The sequence below is a fragment of the Rutilus rutilus genome, assembly GCF_951802725.1.
Source record: "Rutilus rutilus genome assembly, chromosome: 6".
NCBI classification, from domain to species: Eukaryota; Metazoa; Chordata; class Actinopteri; order Cypriniformes; family Leuciscidae; genus Rutilus; species Rutilus rutilus.
Window position 1 is genome coordinate 44037838 of NC_140214.1, and position 27406 is coordinate 44065243.

Sequence of the window (27406 nt, forward strand, 5' to 3'; positions counted from 1 at the left end):
TTTGTAAACTGTAACGTTACTCACGGATTTGTGGCTCGCATTCATTTTAGAAGAACACCAGGAGGTAGCCTACATTGTTAACGAATCTTATTGTATATTGTTTTGTTGTGTGGAATATACATCAAATTGTCTCAACAGGCGTCTGCATGTTTAAAGTGATTCTCAATTGTAGCGGGTATGGGGTGGAATATATATACGATTTAATATGATTACATTTATAATTGCGTGACGAGTTCATAATGTGGTGAATTCCCGCTCCCATTTACTTCACAATCTCATTATATAGAGACGTGCGTCACGATCTGTGCACTGCCGCGTCTCACGCTCGCCATGTCGCCAGATTCAGTATCAGTGCAACTTATGAACCATGGCGTTAACTTAAACTGCATTTCTGTCAGTGCGTGACTACAGCTCGTTAATAAACAACGTTTTTTTATTTTTTTATTGATCCATTTCATACAATCCGTCTTCATTTGGCAAGTGCACTTGCGCAAAAACATTTTTCATGTTCAACTTTAGTTTTTTTGTGTGTGGATGCTGCTGATAAAACAGCTTCGCCGAGACTACAAAGAGACGTGTGTGTGTGTGTGTGTTTGTGTGTTTCTTTTGTAAAAGTTTCCCGGATATAACTTCCCTATTTAATGCACAATTTTCCTTAGAAATTATATTATCAGCATTACAATATGAGTAAATGTAGCCGTGTAAAATGTAAGGGGTGATGCCACCCTTCTAGAACAATGTGCATTTACTTTTACATATTTAATAGCATGGAATTACAGTGTTAGCTCACTATCTTAGCCTTTTCCAGTGCATTAGGTGAGCTAATCTGATAATATTAGTGATTCTCATTTATCAAAACACTAAAACTGGTACCGTTTTGGAGAGAAATCGGGTATTTTTTAATCTCTCTATTTAACCCATCTCATGGTGTGTGATGCTGAACTATCATATGAGTTTCTAAAGGTTTTTGAATTCTTTGCACAGTTATGAATATTTATATTTATGTGCATGCTCAGGCTCAGTGGCCTTACACCTAATTTTAAGCGAAATTTATTTTCAAACAATATGATTTAAATGGTGATGAGTTTACTGATTTGATGCATTTTAAAAAGATGGATGATAGATATTCTTCAATCTTTCTGACAAAGAACAAAATATAATGTGAATTACAGTAAGTGCATTTTTTTTTTAAATGTATTAATTTTAGTGCACATTGTTTATTATAAGGGGGTAGAATCCGCAGCTCAGTACTCGCTACTCACTACTCATGAGTACTTTTAAATAAGCTACTTTTTTACTCTTACTCAAGTAGTTTGTTTGGAAAAGTACTTTTTACTCTACTCACACTATATTTTTGGGAATGTAATGGTACTTTTACTTGAGTATGTTTTTTCAGTACTCTTTCCACCACTGCTGATTTTGTTTCAGATGATGTGCATCTCCTTCAAATGTGCGCTTAAAGCCCAGACACACCGTGCAGATTTCAGCCGTCAGGTGTTGTCGGCGGTGGCTCTGGCGCCGATTGCACAAGTTAAAGCATGTTTTGTTGACTTGTGGTTAGGCCTACTGATGTTCAGGGATTTTAAAAGTAGCCTCAATTAGGCCTGCATGAAGTTGGAAATTATTTGCTGTTCCATAGAATCGTTTATGAATGCACTTTTAAGAAAGTTGTGGAAATAAAATAATATTTACATTTTATCAGTTGTTATTGAAACTCATCATTGCCTGGAACACCCAAAAGATGGCATTTACTGCAGAGGCGCGTGTGGGTTAGGGCAGGCGGAAGGAATTTTGGGGAAGGGGGGGCTCAGCTGTCCTTACCTACTCTAAGGGGAGGCTCACATTCACCCAATTTGAAAACCCCTGTTATAGGCAATATGTTATAGCCAGATATGACGACGCTACTGGAACACGCATCACCGCAGATGAGCAACTGAGCATCTGTTCATCAAGCCAACGTGCAAACTATCGCAAATCACAGTGAAAGTAAGTCGCAGATGCTAAACACACAATCATCATCATTAAAAGTTAAGATATGAAATGATCTTCCCAGGGCTGTTACTGCTCTCTCTTATTGCGGTCTTTGATTGTGAAATTTTAGCTGATGATCAATAAAATGCAGCTCAATCTGTTGCTTTCGGTGACGTGCACTCCATTAAATCTGCATATAACGCGGGAATTGAAGATCGAATTTAAATCCGTTTCGCAAAAACACATTTATGTGACCAGGTGTAAATGGAATCGTTTTGATAAATCAGATAGCTATCCGATCTGAGAAAACGCATCAAGTGACCAGTAAATAAATCTCTTATTTGTAAACTATAAGCGTTGTATGTTGTTGCTCTTGCTTGTAGTAGGCTGTCATTTTTTACGATGCTGTTCATTCATCCATTGTTGATAATTAGACCAGTCCAATCATTTCCACATATGTCTAGCTATAGCTTCGATTATCAGAGCTGTTAACAGACTTGCTAACAAACACTCGTTTCTCTTACGTGTTATCTGCGCTATGTTTTATTGCCTAGCTTGCCTCACGAACTAGTTTGTCAGCTGAACTCAGGTGTTGTGAGGTGTATTTATCACGTAGTCCTGAGGGATATCAGACGACGCTGTTGACGTTGATTCCTGCGATTATCATGAGAACAGTTTTCAATATCTCACATAATTATCAGGACATAAATAAGCCTAACGTAGAGGTTGTAAATAGTGTAAACGAGCTATATAGTGTAGATCGGTAGTGGAATAGTGTAAATCGGATATTTACGACAGTGCAAGTATTCCACAGCGACTCTAGGGGTCGCTGTTTGACAAAAACACAATTTCTACATAGTGTGCCTTTAACATCTGAACACAAAAAACAAAACAAAAGTACATCGACGGATCTTCTTCTGTCTGTTCTCCAAAATATAATCAAATGTATATTTCTGCAAGCATGTTTAAACTGGTTAACTGTGTCTACGGCAGGCAAAGGCATTCGTTTTCAAGTCGAGTTCGCACGCCACTGCGCAACAATACACACACACTACCGCGGGATGGCGCGTGTTCATAAACTGTGAACAATGGTAGCTTATTTAATGTATAAATTAATGTATATGTCCAAAAAAACAGGTAATGTCTGTAGCGTTTATACGCCCACGTATAAATATTAGTAATTATTATTCATAACGGAATATGACCAATAATTAATATTTTAATTAATTTTAATTATTTTCAGAATTTACTGTAGCAGAATCAATAGCATGATCATTTTATCAGTTCATCCAATGAACAGAAAGCATAAACAAGTATTAACTCTAGGAAATATAATATCTTCCTGGTCAAGAAAGACTCAATCCCCAGCTAACAATAAATTACGAAGTAAATTAAGGGTAACAGCATAGGTAACTTAAATCGAAGTTAAAGACAATAAATCTGATAAGCACATACACAAGTAATCTCTTTTCAAATACAAACAATACTTTATTGATTATATATAACACATAAGCTAATATCTAACACAAACACACACACACACATTCATACGCGTTGCAGAAAGGGATAGAGTGAGGAAAGAGTGGGTTTAAGAGTGAAAGGATGAAATCTCACGATTCCATATGCACTAGACATGACCTGAACGAACCATCAATCATTAATTTAACCCTTCTATCGTTTTAGGCAGGTTATTAAAGTTATATAAATACACCAGTTAAGATTTTAAAAGTCTGGAGGTAGTCTACTTGCGTATTTGCTTTTGGGGATTCCCTTTTGGAATTCCCTTTGTAGCATAAGAAGGGGGTTTCCCTTGGTTCGTCCGTCGGCTGGCCTCCTCGTGCTTGGATAAATGTCTGTGGCGCGTTCCAGTCACGTGGTGTGCTGGAGCTGCTGAATGAAAAGTCTTTGAAGTTGAAAGTGTTCGTTGCAGCCGTAAATCGTTGACCGAAGCTTTGCCGCAAAACTTAACTTAAAACCGAGACTTTCAATCGGAAAGGGAAAATAACACAAAGAAAGAAATGAAATGAGATATGGAGAGTAGTTAGATGACTGGAAATGAATCTAACCCATCTGATCTTAATTTGGGTTGGTCTGCTCTTCAGTTACATGGTTACAAGTCTTGCTTTAGATCTTCATCTTTTTCTGCATTTGTTGAGAGTTCTTCTTCAGAGCGAGAACCGAGAGAGAGCTTCGAGAGCAGCGAGAGAGAGAGCTTTGTTTTTGGGTCTAAGGTTTTAAACTAAAATTTTGTCCAACCTCCAGGATGAGTTCTGGCCAATTAGACACTGGCTGAATTTAGGAGGTGACGTTCTTTTCAGTTCTGATCGTAAATCATGCTTATCTGTGCTCTCCTTACTAACAGAGAGAACAGGGGCCACAGTTTAGACATGATTTCTAATTAAAAGAAGATCAAAACATATTACACCGATATCATTCAAGCCATCTTGCTAGTTGTGTTCGTAAGATAGCATTGATATGAAACAGTACACACTTTCATTCATTCACTCCTTCTAATAGTTAATATAATAACTATTACCTGAATTAAATGGGATCAAAACATATTATCTTATTAAAATATACATATAAGTGGTGGAAACAGCCCAGGATTAGGTAGTTGCATGATTGTTTGATCATGAGTCCATTGAAAATTGTTCTTGAATGATTTTATGTATAGTTATTGATAAGAATCAGTTCTCTGGTGAAGAGACAGAACTCTGTTTGTTCAGAGGTCTTAATGAGGAGGTGTTCAGGAATGTTGTCGGGGGTTTCAGTAACATCTGCTGGTGTCGATTCTTCTTCTAAAGGGTCTTTTGCAGACTCTCTGGCACCGGGATGGGTGACTTATGGCTCTGGTCTTGGTGATTTGACTCTGGAATGTGCGGACACTGTCTTTATCTTAACCAGTCCGTAGTAGGCCACAAAGCTAGCCATTGACCAGTTATGTGTTAGTGCCGGGGGCTCCTTCAATTAGTCAGACCGGTGATGATCATGAGACGTTCTGAACAAATCTTCCCCCCTCAGTCATCGAGAAGTAGAGAATTTGAATTAATATTCAAAAAGAAGATTAGTTGGTGGTTGCTTTCTACCCATTGTCGCTACATGTCATACTTTCTAGTAGTGCTTTAGTATGGAATTATTCTTGTGCCAATAATAATGAACGTAGCTTTTCAAGAAACTAATGGAAATATAAATTGAAACTGAATAAAATATCTTTGAAACTGAAAAAGAATAAATCGCAGGCAAATTTGTTTACTTCGTTTTTAATACACTGCATGTTTTGCTAACTATTTCTCATCTTTCAATCGCTGATCTGAACCTACAAATGCGCTTCTGGAGTTTTCATTTGCGCTTCTGGAGTTTTCGTTTACACTTCTGGAGTTTTCGTTTACGCTTCTGGAGTTTTCGTTTACGCTTCTGGAGTTTTCGTTTACGCTTCTGGAGTTTTCGTTTACGCTTCTGGAGTTTTCGTTTACGCTTCTGGAGTTTTCGTTCACCGTTCTGACACATTTCTCTTGTGGGGGCGGGGCTAGTGGCAGTGAGTTCTCATTGGCTACTGAGGCTTTGACTGACAGCTTCTTCTCCTGGAAGTGAAGACGTCAGTGTTGTGTTTACATGTGTGGATTTTAAGCGTCTGTAATCGCAGCTTTCTATTTCATTTTAGTGATATTAAATTATGTTTATTTTTATTTTTTTATCTGAATTTACCTGCTGCTACTACTTTGTCGACAGAAGCTTTTAGGAGCACAAGAGATCTATTCAGTCTATTCAGGTGTAATTGTACATTAAAGTACTGTATATAATACTTAAAATATTGTAGTGTCCAATGTTTTCAGAGAATATTTGTTTATTCCTGATGATTATTCTGCTTGTTAGGCTCTGATTATGTCGAATGGGTGAATGTGAGGCTGTATGTAAAGCGCTTTGGTGGCCATAGGTCTGTGAAAGCGCTATATAAATGCAGTCCATATTTAAAGGGAATGATTGTGCTGGGGAGTTTGCTCAAACTATGGCAGCGATACAGCGAATAGTTGTGCTAAAAGACGTGCCGTCCGCAGAGAGCTTTCAAAGGCCAGTGAAAGCACTGCCAGTTGAGCCCTATTCAGACGGCAATTGTTTCTCATGGTCGTACGGTATTTTCAAAATAAAGAAGTGTGAAGTCCGCACACTGAAAATTACTGCTCCAAAAGGGTTTATTAAGGCAACGTTTCGACCCTCAGGTCTTCATCAGGCTCATCGTACGGTATTTTCAACATGTACAGGGGTACGTCTGTGATTTTATTGCCTTCCAAATCCACAGTTTACAAGAAGAGATTCAAAATTCACTGTTTAAATCCTTTTTGATCACTGCCGAGCACCGTATGTACGATGTACACTTTTATTACTGAATGCTGGAAAGTATTTACAAGAACAATATTTCATCGCAGCTCCACCTCAGCGAACAAAAATGGGAAAGAGAAGAAAGCACGTAAACATTTGAAATGGTTATTGTGGCAGCAATATATGATACAATTTTAAAATATGTAGGCTAGGCTATTATAGGCCATTATAGTTTGGATAATTTTTTCTAATATCCCATGAGTGCTAATAAATGCAGTTTCCACTATTTCTGAAGAGCTTCTCTTATAAAGAACAGCACTTTCTCACATAACGCAGTGAAGCAGCCCCTGCACGAGAGAATAACTGATTCTCCAGCCGTCGATATCAGCAGATTCAGCAGCATCGCCACGGACAGCACCGGGTAACGGCGCACGCAAGAAGGAATTTCTTAAGCAGCTTCCTAAGGTATGGTTCGGGGAACACGCCTAGAAATGGTACACCTTTAGTTAAGTTATACATTTAGAGTCTTCGTAGCGCTAAGAGACAACATTTTTGTCTAGATTGAACAAGATCGCGAGTCATCGTCAGCTTCATCTTTGCAGCCGACACAGAAAACACTTGTTCATTAATAAACAATTAAAATGTCTCCTTGCTATATTTGACATATTCATAATCATTACTTTTGCGGTTCGTTGTGACAGCTTTTAGTTGCTTTATTGGAACGGGTCGCCACTGCATCAGCACTGAAAACGGGAGCATTTGGTAGACCTGTTCAAGTAGAAGATGTAAAAAAAAATTATTTGAAAATTTATTTTTATTTATTTTACTCCTAAGGACTGAAGTTTGAAGTCTGAACTTAAAAATAAAATGTGGCACTGGCATATCATTTATTCTCAAAGTGAAATAATTTGCCTATTTTTCAGGGGTGAATGTCTGTCTACATTTGTAAAATTATACATTTATGGTAGAATCAAATGTTGTTTTGTTTGTCTTGTGTATTGCCTTATCTACAACACATGAGTGTAATATGGTAAAGGTAGTACAGGAGAGAGACTTGGATTTCTCTTCAGTAAAATTAAAGTGTAAATATATCAGGGGGAAAATATGTGTATATATATCGGTATCGGTATCGGGATCGGACAAAATTAGTTTGAAAATATCGGCATATTGAATATCGGCCAAAATGCAATATCGTGCATCCCTAGTGAATTGTAGTTTTCCACGGACACACATTGAGTACGATCTGAAAGATAATTTTCGAACCAATTTAAAGCTGCTTCACTAAGGCCAATAAACCTGAGTCTCTGTAACAATAATTTATGATCTACAGAATCGAAAGCTTTTGATAAATCGACAAATAAAGCAGCACATGACTTTTTGCTATCTAGAGAGGTTATAATATCATTTGACACTGACATGGCTGCAGTAATGGTACTATGCCCTGTTCTGAATCCAGACTGATAATCGTGAAGAATATTATTGGCTGACAGATATTGTTTTAATTGGTCGTTTATTAATGATTCGAAAACTTTCGCTAAAACTGGCAATCTAGATATAGGACGATAAATGTTTGGATCTTCAGGATCTCCGCCCTTTAATAAAGGAGTAACCATTGCCAATTTCCACATTTTTGGGACCGTATTGGAGAACGGACTTAAATTAAATAAAGAGGCTATAGGTTCTGCTACGAGATCAGCTGCCAATTTTAGGAGATAGGGCTCAATGTGATCGATTCCTGCCTTTTTCTTTTTTTTTTTTTTTTTTATCTAGTTTGATTAGAGATTCGTAAACCTGTGCGGTAGTAATAGGCACAATATTAAATGATTGTGAAAGGCAATATTGGATAGGTTCTGCAGATACTTTACAAGTATTAACACCTGAATTAATAGACTCAGAGGTGGAGCCAACTGAAATAAAATAACTATTAAGATTATCTGCAATAGCTTCTTTGCCCTTAACCACAATATTATTAACTTTAAGAAGGTCTGGAAATTTAAATGACAGATTTGATGCTGAAGTAGACGACTAATTTCCAAAACTATTTTTATTTAAATTTTCATTTATCGCAGACAGATAATAATCATGTTTTGCACTTTTGATTAATTTTGTGCATTTATTTTGTAATGCTCTATAGGAGTTCTTTGCCTTAGCCCAAGCAGCATTCCTCTGTTTTATAAAGGTAGAAACAGTGTCATTGAACCAAGGGTTATTTTTACCACTTATCCTAAGTCTTTTGATTGGAATGTGTTTATCACATATGGATGTGAATGTCGATTTAAAATAATCCCAAGCCAGAATAACATCTGGCATGCATGAAACAACACCCAAATCACTATGGTAGAGATCGCGTAGAAAATCTTGTTCATTAAAATGCTTAAAAAATCTCAACCCTCTTGGTCTTCTTTGGGTGTAAACACATGCGGTGATATTTATGATAACCAGGGCCTATGTTCATTTCAGATATTAAGAACCAAATTTTGTCTACCAGCATCTGCATATTTTGTCTTTCTTCAACTACGTTCTGCTCTCAAAGCGTATGGCGTTCCTTGGTCCTCTCATGTTTCCTCTCATCCCATACGGGACTGGATTGCACCATCTGCTGGTCGGCCATCTGCTTCCTTAATATATAATAAGATTCTTGATTACACTATAAAACCTCTTTCTGCTAAAACTATTTGGAACAAGGAATTATCTGACTTTAATTTATCTGTCGACTGGGAGTGGGTGTGGTCTAATCTCAGTTTAACATCTAAAAATCTGGCTCATCGTCTTATTCACTTCAAAGTCATTCATAGAGCATACATAACTCCTTACAAAAGATTCAAAATGAAGCTACAATCGAATTTCAACTGCCATATATGTAATACTACATCATCAGGTACCTTTCTGCATATGTTTTGGGAATGTCCTATCACTTCCAGTCTATGGACACATGTAAACCTGGTTCTATCATCCTTACTGCAAATTGATTGGTCAGTTAACCCATGTTTATGTCTTCTTAATGATGACTCTGGTCTTTGTATAAGTTTGATGCAAAAAAAAATTGTTGTTTGCTGGTTTTACAGCTGCTAAAAAGACCATAATACAGAACTGGTTTACACCGCATATGTGTGGGAAAACATATTGGATCCGTAGCCTCCTGCAAATAGTGTCTTGTGAATATACAACAGCACGAATCAATGGGGCCAAGCCTTCTACCATTGATGCTTGGCAGTGCTTTCTCTTTGGAATACGTGACTGTATGGAGGAGTGACTTCTGTGGGGTTTTTTTTCTTTTCTTTTTTCTCTGTCCTCCCCTTTCTCCCTCCTTTTGATTGGACATTGAGATGTTGAATATGTGTCTGTTGTTTTATTTTTATTTATTTACTTTATTTTATTATTTTATTTATTTATTTATTTATTATTATTATAATTTTTTTATATATATATTTTTTTTATTATATACATATATGTTGTGTATGGAAAATAAAATAAAAAATGTTGATAACTAACTAAAATGCTTAAAAAATCTTTTATAAATATAACGCGGTGGAATTCTGGAAGTTTTACAATTTCTCACACAGACAACTGCACAGTGATCACTAATATCATTGCAAAAAACACCTAATGATGAATATTTATGGGAAGCATTAGTTAAAATTAAATCCAGTAACGTGGATCTATCTGTATCCTTTTGATTAATCCTGGTTGTTGAATTAATCAACTAGGGCTGTAATCTCCCAGTCGATTAGTCGATTATTTGGTCGATACATTCTGGCTCGACCAAAATTCTGATTGGTTGATTTTTTGCCGCGTTCATTTCATTAGTTTTGTCGCGTTCATTTAATCAGTTTTGCCGCGTTCATTTAATCAGTTTTGCTGTGTTCATTTCATCAGGTAGAAAGCACTAGTTGCTAATGGGGGTGTTTTCAGAGCACCCCTGTTTCACAGGTAACAGTCTGTCTTCAGAACACCCCCCTTGGTTTCACTTCTTTTGGATTAGCCCAACCCACTGGAGAAGAGGGACAGATTGAAGAAAGTAGGCTACTAGAAGGTTTGCTGAATATTATTACTTGATCTGGTTTGTTTAATAAATATTATTTTTTTATTAAAGTGGACATGCCTTTTGTGTTTAAGAGTAAAAGCTTTAAGTTAATAATCTATTCGTGTCTCAGCCGCGAAGCTGATTCTATGTTCGCGAGCTGCACAGAGTGGCTGAAATTATAGTGTCTGTCAGTTATTATAATACATATGACAAAAACAATTGTCTAAATTATGTTACATATTCCTCAAAAGTTCTTGTCATGATATCACTAGTTGACAACATAGTACTATTTTCGGAAATCATAGGCTATGATATTGCGCAGGTGCACGTGATGCAACGCTGCCAGAGCCGACAGACTCGTGTGTCAGACTCATTTCATTGCAAAATAATTAGGTCAAAAACGATTTAATACTGCAAATACCGGTAGCCAACTAGATTTTTATGTTTATTTATAATTCATTTAGGCGGACAACAAGGCGCACAGTGCGCAGCTAATTAATTTAAAGTTTTTTTTTCTTTTTCCTAACGTCATTTTTAGTCGATTTTTAGTCGAAAATTTTAGGACTTTAGTCGACCAAGAATTTCTTTGGTTGATTACAGCCTTATAATCAACTGTACCAAGTACCGAGTCACAAGTCTCTTTAAAAAGATCAGAAGATGACGACAACCAGTCCCAATTGAAATCGCCAAGTATGATCAGTTCATATTTAGTCCAGTCGTGAAAGAAATCTGCAAGTAAAGTACATACCTCACTTGAAGATGAAGGCGGGCGATAACATCCAGCCACAACAATATCCGAACCAGAAAGATTTACTTTGAGTGCTAAAAGTTCAAGGCCATTTGGAATGCTGATTGACTGTATGCAGGAACAGTTTAAATTAGATTTCACATATATTGCAGCAACTCCTCCTTTTTTTGCATGATCAGATCTGAAGACTTTATATGCATCAATATTAATCATATCATTTGTGACTGATGTTTTTAGCCATGTCTCAGTAAAGATCATTATATCTGCACCAGTCGTGTCAGCCCAAACTCTTAAAGAGTCCATTTTGTTGATAAGGCTGCGCACGTTCAGATGAAAAAAGCGCAATCCGTTTGATGCTTTGAAATCGTCGGGCGTTTGAAGTTGGGCTAACGTTGGACCCGGGTTGGGGTGAATATTGCCCGATAATAGAAGCATGATGAGAACTAACCACGATCTCCTTCCTGTGCATTCCGTCGTCGGATCTTTACCACAGGCAGGCGTCGCTTTAGCTGTGAGACTCTGATTCCCGTGCGACCACAAACAGCGTAATCCACTCGGTACATCACCGGAAGAGAATAGTAGTTCTTGAGAAATGCCTCTCCAGGAAAGCCGAAGTGTCGGGCCATGATCATTAAGCAATCCCGATGCAGTCACGGCAAACAGATCATGCCATTGAGGCCGCTGATAAAGCGCGGTTACTTCACGATCACTGTCGCTGCTTTCGGTATCCTCAGCACGAAAAGGGCATACCAATCTCAGGAATCCATAAGGTCGTACGGCAACACAAAATGAAGAATAAAAATAATAAACGCATTTTCTGTTTTTAATTAAATCGTTACTTGGCCGGGCACACCAGAGAAAAGTAGGCTAATTATAATACTTTGATTAAAACAAATTGAGGACAGACTAACAAACACGTCTACATGCAAGCCGCCATCTTGAATTCTCCATCAATAGAGAATAAAATTGTAACCTTTTAACCTAAATATTAACCTTGATAAATGTTCGCTATTATTAGGTGCATATCCAAGTGTTTGTGCGGTGTGTGGAGTGCGCACTTCATGACATGGAGGTGCCAACACAATTGTTTGCATTTGTTGAGTTAACAATTAGTTAAAACTAATAAAATAATAAAACAAAGACTAAATTAAGATGCTAACTACTGTATTTTCCGGACTATAATTCACACTTTTTTTCATAGTTTGGCTAGTCCTGCGACTTATAGTCAGGTGCGACTTATGTATCAAAATTAATTCATACTGACTGACATGAACCAAGAGAAAGCATACCGTCTACAGCGGCGAGAGTACTCTATGCTGCTCCTGTAGCCTACCCCTGAAAAAATTTACTGAAAACTGAAAAACTGTTAACTGAAACGTTAACCTAAAGACAACTGAGAAAGACTGAACACAAACAAAATGCCCCCAAAAAGAAAAAAATATCCATGTTTTCGGTGCTGATGCGGTGGTGCATTTAACATGTAAGGGTGGCGCTGCCAATAAAGCACCTAAAAGCTGTCACAAAGAACCGGCAAAAGTAATGATTATGAATCAGGGGTGCAAACACATGTATGGTCAAAAAAGAGAGAGGTAATCGAAGCCCTCATCCCGCGGCAAATATCCAGATACTACATCGCCACCATCCCCAACCCACCCCTATAGGCACATAGAGTCAAATGAAATTTAGAAAAACTATCTTGCACTTCTTCTTCTTGCTTTACTGCTACTTCCTGAAAACAATTTCACCTGATGATTTGAATAGCTCTTTTTGTAAAGAATTAATAATTCTAGGATGATTGGGGTAATTGTGTAGGGTAGGCCTAGTGCATCTGCATAGAAACTAATAAACAAAATACAAATATAAATACAATAAAACACAAATACACGAGAAATAAAGCAGTGCTTTATGTTTTTCAGGTAAATTAACTGTATTAAGTATTAATACAGTTTATCTTTTGACAAAACGTGATTTTTCTCTTTTGTTGTTTGATTAACTTTGGTGACACAAACAGCTGCAGGTATATTGGGTGCTGTCCCTTTAAGACGAATGCACGTATCTAATACCGGTAATGACACGCATCCGTTTTATTTTGACTGCGTTTACGGGGAAACTCGTTGAGACGGACACTGGCTTATTTTTTCGTGCACATGTCTGTTCAAACACAAATAGATAAGAAAGAAAAGGGAATTCGGTGTTCACGAACTTCACGTGCTGTCTGCGACTGCGTGTCTCTGTGCGCCGACAGACCATCTACATTTGGATGTTAAACATAATATAGCCTGAATATATACAGCAAAGACAACGTCGGCAGTATTGACGGCAAAATAGGCTACAGAATCGTTCTGTAGGCCTATTGACAGGGGCAATATTTGAAAATCGATAATTAGGCCTATTTTTTAAATTACAATTATATATGCATTTGTCAAAACCGAGAGACTTTCAAGCATCAAAATGTAATTTATTAATATGTATTTGCGCCTTCTATTTTGTCTGAAAACTTACAACACTCTTGCGTGTCGCGTGAAAAATAAGCGTCGGTTGCGGTTCTATTTCTAGCACGCGGTTTCGGCGCGGCTCGAGAAGTGTGTGTGTCACGCAGGCATTGTGCTCTAACACAAGCTCTAACCAGTTAACATGAGAGCCGACATAAAAACGGACACTCCACGCCACGCAGAGAGAAATGTGATGCAGTGACAGATCCAGAGTGAGACAGAAACACTAGTGGTTCACGCTTGCGCACATACTGCTGGTTTGGCGCGCAGTGTTCTGATTCACCCCCCCCCCCCCCCCCCCCCCTTAAAAAAAACTCTTCGGATCTGCACGATTCACACAAGTCACCCAAACTGACGTGAAAAAAGCGGGAGGCGCCGAAAAGCGCGCTGTTTGCACCCCTGATGAATATGTCAAATATAGCAAGAAGATATTTTAATTGTTTATTAATAAACAAGTGTTTTCTGTGTCAGTGTCGGCTACAAAGATGAAGTTGACGATGCTGACTCGCGATCTTCGCAGTAGTAAACGCACCAGAGAGAAATGCACAATTCATACGGATTACATAAGCAGAGAACAGTCTGTTTTCTTTCGTTTTGAATTGTTCTGTTTAAAAGTAGACATTTCAAGCTTTCTATATATGTCTCAGGTCTGTGAGGCAATTAGGCTACCTTATACGCTGACTTTCGGTTCATTTATGAGACGAGCTCCAGGTTCACGCGCCGGCACCTCCGTGTCCTGATTATATTGTCTGCTATATTTACTTCTTATTTATTAAATCCAGGCAAATGGTTGATGAAACATTGATTAAAATTAAGATACAATTAATACAAAACGAAATTAAATTTAAAGACAGCCTTTGTGCTTTCTGTTTGAGGTCTCTGTGAAAGTTTTAAAGCAGTCTTTTAGTGCCGCTTTCAGAGCGCTCACGTCGGTATATCATATCATATCATATCATAGTCCGATTCATTTTTAGATTTGCTTTTTTTAAATTCTGATAGATTTGTAAAGAAATCAGATATTCTCTTCTGACTCGCCATAGTTAGCTGAGTTTGTTTTTTTCGTTTGAATATTCTAATTTTAGCATAGTCACGTCACGTCATTTACGTCAGATCGACTTTTGAAATATATTTATTTCTCAATATCACAAAACCACATTTCTGCCGTGCAAAGGCAAAAGACCGCAACTTCGTTTTTGGTCGAAAATGAGTTATTTATATTTTTGGCACATTCAAGACCTCCTTTATCATGTGGATGTGTATCTTGAATCAATTCCGTTGTTTTTTCGATAAAATAATGAGTTGTCTTAACAGTAACTTCCAAAAGCCCATGAGAAACCAAGGCAGAACACCGTAACACCAGTTACCGCTCGTTGGCTGTGTTTTGGAACGCTCAAATTGAGTTATGGTGCTCTGCCTTTGTTTATCCGCGCGTCAATATGACGTTACTGTGCCGGTGTTATATCAAATAATGCTACCTACCAGATTGTACGGTTATCTGCCTTTGTTTTACTGTCCATTAAAAATTAAATTACGGTGTAGCCTGTGTACTTTGTACAGCTGCCATCAGTCCCTCTAACTTCTGATGTCCTCAGAGCTTTGTCCTGCACAAATGCGGTCAGAACATTTATTATGGTCTGAAACCGCTCCATCGACAAACGTGCGATATCGATTGCTAAGGATTATGCAGAGTTGACAGAAAAATGTTACACATGCCGTAACAGATGAATACAACCAAGAACTAAAGCCCCGCCTCACCCAGTTCGGGTACTGGACCTGGTTGAATTCTCACTTTTTGCTGACAATACAAAGGCAGAGTACAGTAGCTTTACAATAGTGGTCAAAAGTCAAGTTTGAGCTCAAGATTGTTTTATGTATATAATTGTCATTACTAAAACATCTATTTGCCAGATTTCCTGTGTCCTACCTATAATTAATTTGGCGGGACAACTACAAATCTTTGAAGTCATTTTTCTCAGTTCCCCACTCTGCAGATTTGACATCATATAAAAACTAAATTATATTTTGAACAATTTTATGAATAAAGGTGGAAAATTAAAAACCTTTTGAAAAACAAAAACTTTATTTTATCATATAATTTTAACTTCTCGTGCTGTCAGCAGCCCTAGTTCCCACGGCCATGGGTACATATTACATTTAATACACATACAAATACTTCATCTACAGTGGTGTGAAAAAGTGTTTGCCCCCTTGGTAAATATGATCAAATATGGCTGTAAAAAATAAATCTGCATTTTTAATCCTTTTGATATTTTATTTAAAAAATGAAGTAAAAGAATTGTAAGTGGGGGGAAAATCACATTATGAAATAAATGTTTTTCTCCAAAACACGTTGGGAACAATTGTTTGCCCCCTTTTATTAAATACTTTTTGCAACCTCTTTTTTCCAAGATAACAGCTCTGAGTTTTCTCCTATAATGCCTGATGAGTTTGGAGAACACCTGACAAGAGATCAGAGACCATTCCTCCATACAGAATCTCTCCATCCTGTTCTCCGTTATAAGATTTCTAGCACAGGCTGTCAGGTTTAGATTTTTTATCTGTTGGTATTTGATCGAATCTGTGATGCTATGTATCTGAACAAGATGTCCAGGACCTCTGGCAGAAAATTAGGCCCACAGCATTAAAGATACAGCAGAGTATTTCATTTTACACATGGGGTACTTTTTTATCCCTGTGTGCACCAAACCCATCTTAAGTGTTTGCTGCCAAAAAAGCTAATGTTTTTGTTTCATCTGACCATAGAACATTTGAAAAGTATCTGACACTACTGGAACTTCAAACGGGATGGGTTCTACATTTATTTCATAATGTGATTTTCCCCCCACTTTCAATTATTTTACTTCAATGAAAGGTTAGATTTTTGCACATTTTTAAAATAAAATATCAAAAGGATTAAAAATTCAGATTTATTTTTTACAGCCATATTTGATCATATTTACCAAGGGGGCAAACACTTTTTCACACCACTGTATTTGATAATCAATAATAATCCATTTCTAAATATATATATATATATATATATATATATATATATATATATATATATATATATATATATATATATTAATAATAAACACATAATCCATTCACACATAGTACACAACACATAATCTTTGCATTTAAATACACAGACGAACACCTATTCACACTAGACAATGGTTTCGTCAGCTTCTGGTTGCGATGCGCCGGCGCGACCCGGCCGTGATGTCATCAGCGGCCGCCGCTCGATCGGTCGGTCTGTCTTTCCCACTGGAAGACTGACTACGCCCTCACAGACACACAACACGAGCACGAAACGACAAGACAGTGCAGTATAAGTGGGTGAAATGACCGGGAAATGGATATGGAAGGGAGAGTGGAGAGATGGATGAATGTCCATGTGCGATCAGCATCGCGTGTGCACGCGCTCCTATGATAGCGACAACGAGATGTGGATGAATGAGGTGTGTGTGAGTGTGTGTGTGTGTGTGTGTGTGTGTGTGTGTGTGTGTGTGTCAGTGCTGCTTCTCCAGCGGTGGCAGCTAATGTGACTTTATCACAGCTGTATAAGTACTTTTGTCAATATGGCAAAGGTAGTTTACTACATCTAAGCTATTTTTTTTAATTTTATTTTTCTATTGAAGCAACTTCATTCCAAGTCAGTGCTATCTCAGTGATCAATGACTATATAAAACCATATAACTATATAAAACTATAAGAAAACCAGGTGTCGAGAGTGTGTGCATCTTTCCATCAAGTGTCAGCCCAAGGATTGAGATTGGTACGTGATGTCACCGTCAGGAGCAGAAGCTGATGGTAATGCACCAGAAAGCCGGTTGTAGGACCGTACGGTCCGCATATCATCTGATCATTTCATTTCCTATTTGGACTGGAATAACGAGAAATTAAAAAAGACGGATCGTTTATACGTTTTTTCGTTTAGTTTAAAGGTCCCATGACATGCTACTTTTTGTAGGCTTTAATATAGGCATTAGTGGTCCCTAGTACTGTATCTGAAATCTCTTTCCAAAAATTAAGCCTCGGTGCAGAATTATAGCCACTACAAGCCAGTCCCAGAATGAGCTTCCTTCAGACGGGCCGTTTCGGTGTCTGTAGCTTTAAATGCTAATGAGGAAGAGAAAGGCGTGGCAAGGTGGAGGGTGGGTGTGGCCTTGACCATCTTGTGGTACCATGCATGTTTACGTTGGATATATTGCAATGGCACGAAGACACGCAGTCGTTCAAGCGTTTCAGTTTGATCCCGAATCTGATCCAGATGGAGAAGCAACAGATGAAGAAGTTGCTCCAGCAGGACGTCTCCGAATGGTTAGTTTAAAATATTATGTCTGGATACGGTACTTTATTCGGATGGTTTACAGTTATCATCACGTAGCTAACGCTAACCTACTGTTGCCTTTGTTGCACTGACTTGCTATGTTTAAAGTATAGAGACAACAAGGTCAAATTAGTGCTCAATTTATTACTTTGCATATATTACATGAGCAACTTGTAAGAAGATAGAAGATAAGCATGTTTAGTGAATAACATTAATACTTAAAATTAGATCTATGAAACGACAAAACGATATTACATATATTTATTTGTTTAAATAATTTATATTTCATATATCTTAAAAGTAATATATATATATTTTTAAAAAAAAATGCATCACAATAAGTGTATTGTGATTGTTACTAACATTTTAGTAACTAAACTGAATTTTATTAGGTTTAGTGACAACACGTTACAATGTTTACATGGTACAATTTCTGGTAAGCTACGCTTTTTTATTATTTCAATTCAATTATTGTAATTTAATTTAATATTGACCATACATTTCGGTAAGTTGTAGCCTACTGTATCTTTCAACAGTGTTCGTGATGTTTTACTATTAGCTAGTAGAGATGATCGATTCATGTGCGCTAGGAATCTGTCACGTCACATTTACATGCGCCAAAACTGTATTTATTGTTTGAATTTCGTAATAAAATTGACAGAACCTGAGAGCTGAGATTTTTTAATATCATAAAGTAACCTGCTCTGTCTAGTCTGTCGGTCTCCGTGTCCTCTTTGCTTCGCGATTCTTCTGTGCGTGAGAAAATGTTTGTGTGGTGTGAAAAGTGTCAATCGCGTGTGTCTCACGGTGAATGCGTGAGAGTTGGCAGCTCTGCTTTAGTTTCAGACAGTGGCGGCTCCTGCAAAATCTCTCAGGGGGGGCAAATGTTTGGATGATTGATAAGGATAAGGTCCACCCATGCAATGGATAAATTAACAGCTTAAGCATGTAAAGGCAACTTCACTACTTTTATTTCAAGTCACTTTTTTTCATTAATATTAATCTCCTTTTTTGTTTCTATGAGTGTTAACAATTCGGCAGCAAGTCAAAATCAATTCAAACAAAGCCCAACCAGGATGCGAATTTCCAAAAACGTTTACTCCAATTTCAATTTAATAAAAAAAAACAACTGAAATCCCATAACTCACTATTTACACTACTTTTAGCTATGCACTTTTCAAACCTTAAACACATCAAAATTCAAGCACTTTCAAGGATCAAGCACCCGTACGGACCCTGCACATTACTCACTATTTACAATACTACTCACTATTATTACACTGCTTACGTCACATTACTCGCTTATTACACTGCTTACTTATACTGAAATTTTGCTCTTCTCTCTTTCAAAGTAGCAAAGTGATCAATTACTCTCTCATTGAAAGCAGGCATGTTCCTGACTAGTTCCCTCTCCATGGAAAGCATAGCCAGTGCATTCAGACGTTCCTGTCCCATTACATTTCTCAGGAATGTCTTGATTCTCTTCAAGGTTGAGAAACACCTCTCAGCTTCAGCAGTTGTCATGGGAGTGGTTATGAGGATGTTCAACAGAGCAACAGTCTCTGAAAAAGTATCCTGGAGGTTGTACTTCAGCAAAACCTGGTACAGTGCCAGTGCACCACAGCAGCCCTTGAATTCTGGACTCTCGTAAATGAGAGACAGTTCAGTCTTCAGCTTCGCCTTATTTAACATAGGGTATGCCCTGACAGTGATGTTCAGAGCCTCAACAGGGAATGTATGGCCATGCTGTTGAAACATCTCTCCTTGTAGCAGCGTGGCACTTACAAGGTGGTCGGTAAAGGAGAACCTTTCTTTGGTGTGGACCAAGATTGTGTCGCAGACCTGACAAAATAAATACATTTATTTTAGTTATAAAATACATTTTTTATTATAATATAAATATGGAGATACAAGGTTTCCATCCCGACAGCAACAATGTATCAGGCAGAATCCATATTTTATATCTCCATATATTTTCAAACATTAATGCTATTATTGGTCACCCTTTACATCTGTCAATGTGTTTTACAAATATTTAACCAATGAAAAGCATTAAAAGAGCTTGGAAATTATTTTGGGGAAAAAACAGGTTTTCTTTCGTTTCCTGAAAAGTAACAGTTTTGGACATACAAGGCTTCTGTCTGAAAGCGATGATTTGGGTGTGTGTGTGTGTGTGTGTGTGTGTGTGTGTGTGTGTGTGTGTGTGTGTGTGTGTGTGTGTTATTACGTTAATTAACATTTTACCATAATTCAAGCTCAAATGGAATTTGACAAGGGTTTTTGACCAGTAAATGTATTTTCAATCCACTCAGATAGTTTATTTTATTAAAGATTCCACTAGGTGGCGACAAATAATATTGTTGACTGAAATTTGTACATTCCATTCGAACACCAACACAATCTTTATCCTACACGTCAACGATTCAAAGTACAATGCTAGGAGTAAAAAAGACTGCTACCATCCTTTCCTAAACTGATTGTAAAAACAAAGTGAGATTTTCCAACACTATTTTGGAGTATTTAAATGGTCAGCAATAAATACCTCTTTGGACAGCCTCTGCTTTTCTTCTTCTCCCAAGGCCCTCCTAGATCTTGTTGTTCCTGTTGCTACTTGCTCCTGCTCCTGAAATGAGCTCTGGTCCCTGAACACAGATAGATCAACAGTGTTTTTATGAATAATCTCATGTCATTGACAATACTTATTCATGTCTTAGAAAAACAGAAGCAACACAAATAGTCTGTTTTAGATATATTTTCTCAGAATAGCTCAAAAGATATAAAAATTGCTAGCTAAACTTTGTTACAGACAAGGTAATTACAATTTCTAAAGATGCAGAGGATTAAATTAGTTCCCCACTTTTAAGTGTCTAAATCTTGTTACCATATAGCATACATTTTATGTAAATAAATAATATTTGAAAACATAATATGTTAAATACATAAATGACATGGTCCTATATTGAGAAGGTATGAACAATATTATATGATCTTACCTGATGGACTGCACTTTCATTGTGAAGTTCTGGAGGGCTTGTTTGATGAAGACTGCATCAATGTTCTTCTTCTGCAGCTGCTGGTACATCATGTCAACGTGAGGCATGATTTGATGAAACAGATGCAGAAAAAACTGAAAGTCTTCATCTTGCAGCATCCTCAGGAAGCCAGATGCCTCCCTCACCGTGTTGCTATCAAATGAGCTGTCAGTCGCAATAGATCTGAAACACTCTATAAGGTCATCTAGGTTCTCGTATACAGTGTTCACGATTCTGCTATTAAAGTTCCATCTTGTGGATGAGGCTCTTGGCAGCCTTCGTGCAACAATCTCGTCGAGAATAGTAGTGCGTTTTGGTGACCGGGTAAAAAAGCTGGTAATGCCACTCAGATCAGAAAAGAATACTCTAACTGCTGGAGTTTGAGATGTAGCTTGCTGCATGATCAAATTCAGCTGGTGTGCATAGCAATGCACATAATGTGCATTTTCATAATGTTCACGCACCTTTTGCTGCACACCAGCCCGCTCTCCCCTCATCACACTTGCCCCGTCGTATGCTTGCGCGATGAGTTTAGCTTTGTCATCAGTGAAAAGACTGTTCAGCCTCTCCAGAATCACACTGGCAATCGACTCGGCTGTTGTATTCAAGATAGGGATGAACTCATAGAAACGTTCTTGCACAGCATGGTCCCTGTCAATGTATCTGAACACAAGCACTAACTGGGTCTGTGTAGAAACGTCAGTAGTCTCATCTGCTTGAATTGCTACGAATCTAGCTGACTTCACCTCTTCCATTATATGCTCCCTGATGACTGACAGCATGCAATCCAACAGCTCATTTTGTACAGTCTTTGATGTACCTTTAAAGACTGTGGCAGTTTTCAAGTGCTCCTCAAACACCTCGTCTAGCGATGCTACCAAGTTGACCAGTCCACGAAAAATGCCAGCGTGGCTTGAGCCTTCGCTCTCATCTTTGCCCCTCAATGCTAATTCGAACAGGCCACAAAACTTCACGCAGTCGATAAGACGGCCTAGAATGTGGCGGTTCTTACTAACCTCGTCATTGTGACGACGTACAGCTATCCGGTAACTGTCGTCCAACTGTGTGGCAATATTGACCGTCCCGAAAGCCGCCAATTTTAGGCAACTGTCCATATGCATCTTCGCCGTTTCATGCTTTTTCACCTTCTCCGAGAGATGATGCATATCGGTGACACCTGTCGTTGTCCATGCGATGTCCGTCCCGTTCTCGGGATGGAAGAGAATGCAGGGGTAGCAGAATAAAGCATTAGCTGCTTCACAACCTGCTAGCCATTTTATCCGCTCATACCAGTTCCTCGAGAATCCTCTATTATATGATTTCCCGCCCTTTGTAGATACTTGTTTTATTTTTAAATTTGGTCTTGGTGGCCCTAACTCTTTAATTGACAATTTATCCTGATTACTACGACGGCTGAATGGTGTTTCTTTTAATGACACGATAGAATTAATGTTAACTGCGTTCGCCATGACGTTCTTCAAGTTCAACTGGCCTCAACCGCCTCAACTCGCGAGATGTCCCAACAGTCTCTCTCGCTCTCGTTCTTTTTTTTTATTTTATTTAATTTTTTATCACATTTGATAAAGATATTAAAGTAGTGCTTCATTTTTTCTTGTTGTTCAAATTCAAAATTGGTTTCAAATATTATTTGTCACTTAATCTTAAAGATTTTTAATAGTGTATGTTTGTTCCCACCAATCGCTGCACAAGTGAAGTTTACGTATGATGACGAAAGCACGTTAGTGCGAGCCCTCCCGGAACCCATAGAGAATGCATTGCAGTGCCTGCAGTTCGAAAAAAAACATCTTTGAATGTAAGTCTATGGGAACACTCTGGGCGATTCTCAGCCAGAGTGAAATCGCCCAAAAAGAGGCGGTACTCCACAGAACGTGACATGACGCTGATTGGACTATATCCAGAGGCAGAACATACAGTGACGGCTAGCGTAACTCTGTGGTTGAATGAGATTATGAATGTGATTGAAAAAGTCCCTTCACTTTCACACTTTGGTGGTGCGTCGCCCAATCGCCCTAATGAAGAAACCGCCCCTGGTTTCAGACGTTCAGAAAGCCCAGCTCTGTACTAACCCAAGTTGACGAAACAGTCCTCGGTGAAATGTTTGCCGCAGACATGCAAAACTTTGGGAAGTTGAGTCGGCGCATTTCCAGAGAAAATGAAATGAATCCACTGGTTCTAGTGATGTGACATTTGAACCGAGGCGTCGGAGCGTGTGTCGAGAAAAAGTGGGCGTGCCAGATGAAGCCGCGATTCGAGGCTTGTGTTGTTAACGTGAAAATCACGTGACTAATGACAAACGAGGCCTCGGTTTGTGTGGAGACGTCATCGGTTCGGTCTGAGTGTCGCTTCCGGATAAAAGGCGATTCGAAACTCGCGCCTCCTTGTGGGTGTTGTCAGGAGTAGTAGAAGAAGCAGTTGTAGTAGTGTCAGAGAGTTAGAAAACTATCATTGTCATTGTCGTTATTGTGTCATTTGTGACTAATGTGAGGGCTGTATATTATTACATTATCAGGTTAGAATGGTTATAGTATATTATTATTATAGTAGGTCTTGTTATATTCATTAGATAAGTTTATTTGGATTGCTCTGGATTTTTGCATCTGGACTGGACTGCTTTTTGATTTGGATTGCCCTTTTGGATTTGTTTGCTTTTTGTGACTCTTCCTTTTTCCTGGTAATGGAGCCAGCAAGAAAGAGGGAATCCTCCCCTGTCTGGGCTCAACAGAAGCATCAGTGTCCTCATTTGTACCACTGCCATTTTTACGTTCCCCTGCATCCTCTATTCCTTGTGAAAGGATCTTTTCCCAGGCTAGGGAGATTTTGTCCAAGAAGAGGAATCGTCTAAACCCCAACACACTTGAAATAATTCTGTTTCTCAATAAAAAATCTATTTTTATTTTCCTTCCTTCCGGACTATTCTGTTGCAGTTTACTTTAATCTGTTTTATATAATCTGTTAAATTAATAAATTTACTTTATTACACTCCCTCTAACATAAGCACTGCACTCAACACAGTGTCACTGTTGTTGTTCATACTCTCCCTATCCAAACAATTTATGAATAATTAATGAACTGTGTGTGTGACTCTGCACAAGTAAATTCAGACAGAGAAAGATACATATTTTATATTTTACACAGTAATGGACAAATATCTGATCATGTCTTTTTATTATTGCAAATGAAAGGTTACAGACATCAACAGTGAGTAGGCCTACAAAATAAATAAATATTTTTTATTTATAAAAATATTTTTATAAAATATACATTTAAATATAAATATATTTACATTACAAATAAATATTTTTATTTATAAAAGCATTTTTATAAAAATATAAAAAAAAATTGTAAAAAATATTTTTTTATAAAATTAGGGAGGGAGGGCGCGACACTGGTTCAGAATGAATTAATTTGTCTGCTATTTCTTTGCACAGTAGCTAGGTGTCACTAGTGAGCAATGCTGAATGAAGCTTCGAGTAATGAACCTTTAGCTGAAGCAATGGCCTGCGAGGTCTCAGTGGTTCAGGAAGCCTCATTTTGCCATCACTAACTGGTTCTTCTGGGGCTTGGATGAAGTAACTAAAAAAGGCTTCGGTGTTCATTTGTACATCCAATTATTGAGCAATTATTATGCTTCGCTCGCTCAGACGCCATATCTCTCGTGGACAAACTAAAATCTTCCTACTTCCTAGCTCTTTTTCTCATGGGCGGGAAATATTCTCTGGGCGGGCAAAGCAGAGAAAGGGGAGGTAACATTTCTCCTTATTACGTCATAAGGAGGAGATTCAAGATCAGCCCGATTGAGCTTCCATTTTCTCAAAGGCAGAGACAGATAGCAAAAGCTCCATTTACACCGATTAAAATTTCTAGAAACTTGGGGACCATATACAGGCTAGGGGAACTCATATTAATGTTAAAAAACCTCAGAAAGTGAACATTTCATGTCATGGGACCTTTAATAAACGGAAAATGAGATTCCAGCTTGATTTCTAATTTTTCGTTTGTGGTTTACAAATCGGTTTATGGCTTTGATATTTCGTTCGCACATGTGGGCGGCGCTGAAACGGCCCTTTCATCTGATTGGTCAAACCGCTTCGTCTTCAGGACAGCCAGAATAAGAGTCCGTACGGCACACTCACATCCCACTTTAATAAGCTTTTGCACCACTCGCTGACATTTGATGCAGAAATATGTTGCTGGAACACAATTAGTGCTGCTGCGATGCTTCACTTCTAATGTACGACACTTGAGAGATCGCAAGCCATAGGCTACTATATGCTGACATGGAGTTTGCTGTTTTATATGTTATTTCTATAGACTCAAGAGCAGCCTATGATTATTATTTTTTTTTGCACTGTAGGTCCTGTGTGTCCCTTCGATAAATGAAAATAGTTCAGTATCTCTAAACTTAAAATGTAGGCTATTTTTTTTTTTTTTTTACTCTAGGCTATAATTACTGTATGAATGAACATCAAAAATAACATAATGACCATGATAACATGTCTAACCTTTGTGTGTGTGTGTGTGTGTGTGTGTGTGTGTGTGTGTGTGTGTGTGTGTGTGTGTGTGTGTGTGTGTGTGTGTGTGTGTGTGAGACCCCTGAATAAATAATTGTGAAAATAGATAGAAATGTAACAGCATGACTGTAAGTGTTGAGGACTCAGTTCACACAAATAGAATGAGATAAAAAGATAATTGAATCAGCTGAACTTGTAGGATACTGAATACCTGACACAATTATCAGGGTTGGAGAGTAACAGTTCGATTGCATTTCTTATCTAAAGTAAACTATTAACAATTTTTCTTTTTATAACCAGTAATTTACAGTGTATTCTAGCCTTTAACGTTAACAGTTCCTATTCATATTTCAATTTAAGGCCTATTATACAAAATTCACTGGATCATGATGCTTTAAGTAATTAACCGAATACATTAATCTACAAATTACATTTAACAGAGTTTATCATATGTGTGATACAATTTAAAACCAAGCCTCTAAATACTGTAAATTATAAGACAGCACTTTTTAAGTTATTATTGTTACATGCTTAATTGGTTGATGTTTCTCTGAGATTTGCTAATTTCTTTCAAGGTATTATTTATTCCCACTGCTTTATGCATATAATGTTTGTCCATCAAAGCTCTGGTAGTATTTTCTAACAACTAAAATACTTTCTTTATGTTGTTTTCATTTGTCATGAGCTCTATATTTTAAGATGTACTAGGTGTTGATAAATCACATTCAGTTAATGTGAAGGGCCTATGTCAGGGGTGTCCTGATCCTGGAGGGTCAATGTCCTGCAAAGTTCAGCTTCAACCCAATAAACACTCCTGAACCAGCTGAGCAAGTCTTCAGGGTTACTAGGAATATCCAGGCTACACTCTCAGAAGAAAATGGTACAAAAACGTCACTGGGATGTTACCCTTTTAAAAGTACCTTTTTATTATTAGTTTATATACATATATATAAGGCTACCACCCCAGTTACAGCTTTTGTACCTGATGAACTGTGTTGGGATAGGCTGGAGCTAAACTGCAGGACACTGGTCCTCCAGAAGCTGGATTGGTCTCCACTGGCTTGGGTTAAATGTTGTTAAATCTATAAATGAATCTGCACAGCTGGGTGTCTGCAGGCAGATGTGTGAGTCAGTCAATACAATTGAAAATGTAATGTGCAAAATGTTATTTATCTTCACAACAATGCATGCAACCAAACCTGAACATGATTTGAGAGCGACAACACGTTATCACTTCAATAAGATGATCATCATAGATGGTGTTTTAATCTTAAATGTGTTTGCTCTCCAGTAGATGGCAGCAATCTTCCACTAAAACACGGCACATTGTCCGTGCTCTCCATGAGCGAAATTAAGAAATTAAATCAGATATAAATTATAACAAATGTAAATACATTTTGCATACAAGAATTACATTACGTATGTTTAAAAAAATTACACTTGTTATTAATCAGTCCTATGAGTTATGAGCTCAGTTTGTAGAAATAATACTTGCATTCAATTAGGAAGAGCACACACCAGCTTCTGTTGTCACACACACACACACACACACACACACACACACACACCTCATTAAAAGGCGAGTGGGAAATGTTATGTACATGTTATCATGGTCATGTTTATCATTGTTTTTAAGTCCAATCCTTGTTGCCCATACAATAATAGGCTACAGTAAAACATTTTACTTTATCCATATCATATAAAATATTTTCATTGCATTTTTCAATGGGACAATGACACACAGGAAGGACCTACTTCCAAAATCAGTGCTCTTAAATAGGCTACACATATATAAAACACCAAACTCCATGTCAGCATATTGTAGCCTATGGCGTGCGATCTCTCACATGTGCAACGAAATATCAAAGCCATAAACCGATTTGTAAACCACAAACGAAAAATTAGAAATCAGGCCGGAATCTCATTTTCTGTTTATTAAACTAAACGAAAAAAC

At 37.7% G+C, this 27406-nt stretch overlaps 2 protein-coding genes across 2 annotated transcripts in view; one reads left to right on the forward strand and one right to left on the reverse strand.

Moving 5' to 3' along the window:
* The window catches only part of LOC311292519 (uncharacterized protein), a 679077-nt gene that overhangs the window by 274403 nt on the left and 377268 nt on the right, over positions 1-27406 (forward strand). The gene's annotated exons all lie outside the window — the stretch shown is intronic.
* LOC311292553 (uncharacterized protein) lies at positions 18788-22054 on the reverse strand. The gene is made up of 4 exons (XM_084412277.1): positions 21937-22054; positions 20882-20958; positions 20431-20530; positions 18788-19730 (listed from the first exon to the last, which is right to left on the reverse strand). The coding sequence occupies exons 1-4, from the start codon at positions 22039-22041 to the stop codon at positions 19203-19205; spliced, it is 810 nt and encodes a 269-aa protein (XP_084268403.1). The 5' UTR covers positions 22042-22054; the 3' UTR covers positions 18788-19202.

Excerpts from the sequence above, each read along its gene's own strand:
- LOC311292553 (XM_084412277.1), bottom strand. The coding sequence starts at position 22,041 with ATGCATATGGACAGTTGCCTAAAATTGGCGGCTTTCGGGACGGTCAAT. Across the intron at positions 20,959-21,936 it reads TACGTCGTCACAATGACGAG|CTGCAGAAGAAGAACATTGA; the intron begins GTTAGTAAGAAC and ends ATGTACCAGCAG. Across the intron at positions 20,531-20,881 it reads ATGAAAGTGCAGTCCATCAG|GGACCAGAGCTCATTTCAGG; the intron begins GTAAGATCATAT and ends ATCTGTGTTCAG.